This window comes from Abrus precatorius, unplaced genomic scaffold (assembly GCF_003935025.1).
Source record: "Abrus precatorius isolate BTA unplaced genomic scaffold, Abrus_2018 Scaffold10, whole genome shotgun sequence".
NCBI lineage: Eukaryota > Viridiplantae > Streptophyta > Magnoliopsida > Fabales > Fabaceae > Abrus > Abrus precatorius.
Window position 1 is genome coordinate 26,514,146 of NW_020874292.1, and position 6,000 is coordinate 26,520,145.

Sequence of the window (6,000 nt, forward strand, 5' to 3'; positions counted from 1 at the left end):
CGTCTCATGAAATTTAAAAGTTATCATATCCCCATGTCACTGTTGTATCCATGTTTCCTTAGCATTTCAAGGACACAAGCTAGTTTGTACAATCTGATTTATGATCCCCTCTTCCCATCTGCTGACACCCAAAAACCAAATTTTTTCCAGGTTTATTGATCATGGGAAATGAGTGAGTTTCTTTAGTGTTAACTATTTAGCTCCATTGGAATAAAGATATATTGCATTGCAAATATAATACTCCCTCTGGTTTCTAATTTTTTCTGCTGTTATGTAGCATTGGTAACTTCCATGGATGAAAAATGGAACCAGAGACGCTTGACATTGATCTTGCCACAACAGAAACTATTGCCTGCAATAGCAAGGGGGATCTCTTTTTGTTGCTTCTTAACAATTTTATAGAAAATACAGTGAATTAAATTTTGACTTCGAAAAATGTCTCAACATTATGCTACTCTTGCTTACTTTCATATAATATACACTTCATGATATTTATTTAGCAAAAACATATTACATGATGGTATTGATTGACAACTGAAGGTTCGTAATAAACATTGTGAAAGGTGGTCATCATGTAAGTAGGTACAGAGAAAATCCATGAAAGTTGTCTCCTTTGTTAGGAGAACTCATACTGGGTCATCATTATGTGAGACCTGAAGTCTCCAAGTGACAAACTGGATATATGCGTAGTTGATACCCATTGCAATTCCAAAACCCAAAACTGAAGAAAGTAGTATTGCGTAAATGGCTGTCAAATGCAACTGCAACAAAGTCACAAAGCATTAGCACATTAAGGGTACACTTAACGTCAGCTAAGTAATCAACTAAGAAGCTGGGTTGTATGGATTTCTCAATTACCAAGGAAACAACAATTTAACTGATTAATGCAATATTAAAGAGGAACACCAAGGAAAATAACTTTTTTTAGAAGAATGGGGGCAGCAGATTGAACTCAAGATAGGGTGTAGAGGCTTTGATACCATATCACGAACTAAAATTGAAATGGGTCTACCTCAACTCTAAGAGTTAGCTCAAAGTGGAGATTGGCCATCCTTTATAGGGTACTTTGTCCATATTTCTAACAAATTTGAGAATTCTAAACACACCCCTCAGGCCCTAGCGTATGAAGTTTGCAAGTCAAGACCCAATTTCAAGACTGGATAGGCTAGTTCATGCGGGGAAGGGAGAGGGATTACCCAAGCCTTATAAGGAGTACTTACAACCTAGCGATATTCTTGAATGAATCTTTACACTTCTATTCCAGGAAAACACATAGGATGATGCATATATGCAGCAGATACATACAAAGTTGTAACTTGCAAATGAGGAAGCAGGAAATAACAGATTAATTGTGGCAGCTACTAACATGAAAATCTTAAAGCAAAGAACTAGCCTCAGCTCAAGAAATCAAGGGAGGAAGGAGTCACTGCCATTAGCAGGCATTCGATTCATCTGTCATCAGTCCTGAGTAATGAACAAGAAATCTCTAAATTCTTACCATAGTATAAAACAGATGCACAGTTATAGCCACAAGAGCAAACTCAAGAGCAGCATATGTCCATATATACTCTTTAATTGCTGCAAACATCACAAGTAAGAATTTGATTAAAATTTAAAAATAAACTGTAACAAAAAAAAAATTTGTTACAGAGATTGTACCAAGGATGACAGCAAAAATAGAAGCCAGGAGGCCCAAGGTAAAGGCAAACGGTGCTGCTATTATAATGGCTTGAGTCTTCAACTCAGGAAGCTACAACATGGAACAAGCAATACATAAAATCAATTATGGTTGAACATACAAATGTGTGTAAAAGAAAGGTTAATTGCACCTCAAAACAATACACATTCTAATAATACCTCTGTTGTTAGGCTACTTTCAATTGGGGAAGGGGAGTGTAGAGTAGGCAATCATAGTTATGCGTGGGTAGATACTGCTTATTTTTCTGTCCCCATCCCCTCACCCTCTAGAGTAAGATACACTTGCACTGAATATGCCATGTAAAATATATATATATAAAATGACTATCAATAAACAGCATTCTTGACTCTATCCAATATCCATGAATTTTATGCTTTTAAAGGAACCCAATTAAAAGATTTTAAAATGTCAGTAAGATTCAAATGATCAAGTGAGATAATACACACAAGGTAGTTCATTTTCAAAGGAAATAGGCATACCAATAGCTGTTCAAGGAAGAAAAAGTAGCATATTGTGCTTATGAGGACAAGCACCACAAAGTCTTGCCAGGCACTGTAAAAAGAAAATCAAACAAAATTAATAAAAAAGAAATTTAGTTGAAATACGCTAATGCTGAGAGTGATTAGATGCTTGAGTATAGAATAACTCATCAATTTACTATGAGTAAGTTTCCCAAGTTAAACTTTGTTAGTAGCAAATACCAGTAATGGATTTAGAACATTGCTAAAGACAGATAAAAGGAGGAGTCAGAATGGTGTCAAGGATCAATCCTCCTAAAAGTTTAATCTGTAAGGTGCACAATTAAGATCAGTTTTATAAACAAGCCCTCTCATGAAAGAGCACTTTGGGCTTCAGGCATGGAAAGTGCACATGCCCATTTGTGCTGAAATTTAACTTTTATCTAGAAAAATGATATGAAAAATATCAAACTCTTGACCACTAGGTCATACGGGCTCTAACAACTCTCTGAAAGGCTTCAGCCGTTAGGCAAAGGTTTAAGATTGGATTTACACCAAGTTTGTTTTAGGAGAAAAGGATAGTCGTTTGGAATAATAAAAGGAAGACTACGTAGTTAGTCCAGACAGTTAGAATAGTTAATTTGTGAGAATGGGTTCAAATCACCTTATTGTCTCTGGATGTAGGTTCTGCTGACCTTGTAATTGTCTGCTTTGTCGTTGAATGGAGCTGGTCACTCGAAGCAAAGTTACAGGTAAATTCTGAACCTCTTTCCCACATACATCACATTTCTTATTTCCTTTTGTGCTAAACCATTTGATTGCACATTCTTCATGGACCAATCTCAGGTCACCTTTGCAGCTGCATTCCATTTTAAAAGTATTCCTTTCATCACACACATCAAGACAAATCCTGCATACCGCTTCCTCTTCAGGAATTTCTTCATCAGTAGCAACTTCTACTGGTGCAGGAGTTATTTGATCTGATTGACCAAGAAGTATAGAAAATTTCCATAAGATTAAAAGTGATGTGTGCTAAAACATGGAAAATAATTCAAGTATTAATAACACGTCAACAGTTCAAAAAATTAAATAACTAGTCCAGCAATCTAATTCAAATTGCTCAATTTGTCTATTGTCAACATACAAAATTTTTGAACTTTGCCTAGTTATCAAGATAATTTCCATCCAATCAAAAAATTATGATAAGTTGTCTAAGCTTTGACTTGGATGAATCGTTGATGATAATAGTCAATTAATTGAAAACCTATACACCAAAGAATCCACTTAAGACTTATAAATTCAATTCAATGAAACAAATGAAAATGGTAATGGAGGGAAACACCATAGTAGGCAAATTTCAACCTTGGGAAAAGGATTAGAAGTTAGATTTTTCAAGCATAAGAATTTAAAAATAATTAAAGTAGGACTATGAAACTGTAATAATAGAGTATATGACATAACATACCATCATTTGAATCTTGTTGTTCCTGTTCACTACGGGTAGAAAAGGAGACTGATCTTACAATAACAATATTTCGTCCAGGTACAGAAAGGGACCTTGACACCTTAGAACGTACAACATCTTTCTGCACACAAAAAAAATCATTTTTTTATTTGAAAAATTCCAATACCTAAGGAAATCCTTAATTTGACGCAACTATGTACATATAATATGCGTTAGAAAGCACTTAACATGAGTTTGAATCAATAAACTTCATGCTTTTTAAAATACTTTCTAACCAGTTTCATGTTTCCCTTTTAGGTGGAGGCATATACTCAGTTTCTATGATAGCAGGTTTGATACAACATCCTGGATCCCGAGTACAATATATCACTTGGAACATGATTGGACACTTTCTATGACCCCAGATACAGTTACGACAATTTTATTTTGAAAATCCAAATGCAAGGCAACTCAAAGAAGTAGAGGATTACTTACATGTGGCTTAGTCTGTTCATTATATGTCCTTGCAGAAATGGGTGTAGACACTGAGGGGGATAGATTTGATGCAGGAGTAACAGGAAGAGAAGCACATCTTTTCCATGCAATTTCAGATATGGAGGCCATATTAGAACCGTCTGCAGCTGTCTTGGGGTCTGAATTAAGGAGGGAGCTTCTTTCGCCATCTGCTACATTTCCTTTTCTTTTGAAGCTCAAGGCCCGCAAGAAGCCTCTTGATGATGAGATCCCTTTAGAGAAACTTTGAGAATGGTCCAGAACCCTTCCACCACTAGTGCTGCCAAACCCTAAAGGTCTAGGTGGAACTTGAAGTGAAATATCAGGACGCCTCCCACTGGGTCCACTATCTGAAACTTCTTTGTTTCTCTGGGGGACAGCCTACATGTAATGAGGACAGTTTAGCAAAAGCTTATCAAGTGCCAGCAAGTTTGACATAATGTGTCGAAGAACCGCAGATAACATAACAATAAATATTTGAAAGAGCATGCTGCATGCAATGATTAAAATGCAAGCACATCAAAATATTCCACAATGAATAACTATCAATCCTCAACAAGCTAATCATTACCAGAAGTTACCTTGTTTCACTTGGAAGATCAAGAATTGAATCAAGCATTTAAGTCAATGACACTAGCAAAATCTATAAATTCCTCTAATGTAACTAAAAATAAAACAGTACAAGATGTCACATAAATTAAGAAGGAAACGGACGGACATACCCAGAACTCATTTTGCAAATTACATTATTATCAGTTAGAGCACATGGGCAGAACTCCTCAACTTCAAGGACCTTCAGAAACACTTACAATTACAACCCCTACAACTAAACTACTGTCTCTGCATTATAAAACAATGACATGCATGCCCTTTTCTCTCATCTTCTCTTTTACCCTCTTTTAATTGAAACTTTTACTAGCAACAAATCAATAAAACCAATTTGTAGTTTTCAACAAATACATAAATATTGACATGTTAGCCAGTGACTGAAGAATGGATTCATGTTCAATTAGATTTCACAACCCACAGTTAGATGGGAAGAGAATATACATATACTGAATCAACATTCTAAGTATTGAAACGGATGCACAATTAAGGAAAACCAATAAAAACATGGGCTTTTGAGGGAAGGGTCTTAAGTAGGCACATAACAAGCTAAAATTGGAAACCCCTTAACACCAATTGGATAAAAATCAGGAAATTCTATCTAGAAAATCAAATACAAGTCACTGCATGCCCACCAAAAGACATGAGTGAGAAACTGAAAGGGTTAAGCCACTGTGAAGCTCACATAAGGAATCAAGATAAAAGGGATTAAAAAGAAGGGTGGTAAATTCAAATGAATAAGCCAAAGTGAAAAGCAAAAAAAAAAAAAAAGGAACCTTGCATGTTTAAGATGTGAATCATGAAAAAGTAAACCTGATGGGAAATCTCGGGAGCTTGATCAGTGGGTGATGGCTGAGGTGCTTGCATTATAGCTAGTTGCAAAGATCGACAAGTGCAAAATTGGAGGAAAAAACAATGAGAAAAGCAAAAGAAGAAAAAAATAAGAGAAAGAGAAAGAAGTGAAGGAAATAGAATCCAACAAAGATATAGTGAACAAAAAGGAATCAAGCAACTGTGGAAAGACCGTGGGTCGTCGTGTAATTTACTTTACATTACATGTGGAATATTAATCTTTTATTTTAATTAACCTTAAATATAATATTAATAAGTTCATACACCCACTACAATTAAGATGCGGTGAGGTGATGATAAGTGACAACGTAGTTGCCGCAGAGGAAGCAACTTGAACATGCAAATTAAAACACTTGTTTATTAGAAGTTTCAACATATTTAAAGATATATATTAAAAATAATAATATATAATGTTATTAATATATTTA

General features: G+C 35.2%; 1 protein-coding gene across 1 annotated transcript; it reads right to left on the reverse strand.

Moving 5' to 3' along the window:
• Positions 1–370: 370 nt before the first annotated feature.
• LOC113851833 lies at positions 371–5,659 on the reverse strand. The gene is made up of 8 exons (XM_027482204.1): positions 5,534–5,659; positions 4,097–4,495; positions 3,623–3,743; positions 2,822–3,137; positions 2,179–2,251; positions 1,660–1,750; positions 1,499–1,578; positions 371–761 (listed from the first exon to the last, which is right to left on the reverse strand). Exons 1-8 carry the CDS (start codon positions 5,585–5,587, stop codon positions 627–629), a joined length of 1,269 nt encoding a protein of 422 aa, XP_027338005.1. The 5' UTR covers positions 5,588–5,659; the 3' UTR covers positions 371–626.
• Positions 5,660–6,000: the final 341 nt, after the last annotated feature.

Excerpts from the sequence above, each read along its gene's own strand:
- LOC113851833 (XM_027482204.1), bottom strand. The coding sequence starts at position 5,587 with ATGCAAGCACCTCAGCCATCACCCACTGATCAAGCTCCCGAGATTTCC. Across the intron at positions 3,138-3,622 it reads ACAACAAGATTCAAATGATG|ATCAAATAACTCCTGCACCA; the intron begins GTATGTTATGTC and ends TTGGTCAATCAG. Across the intron at positions 2,252-2,821 it reads CTACATCCAGAGACAATAAG|TGCCTGGCAAGACTTTGTGG; the intron begins GTGATTTGAACC and ends TTCTTTTTACAG.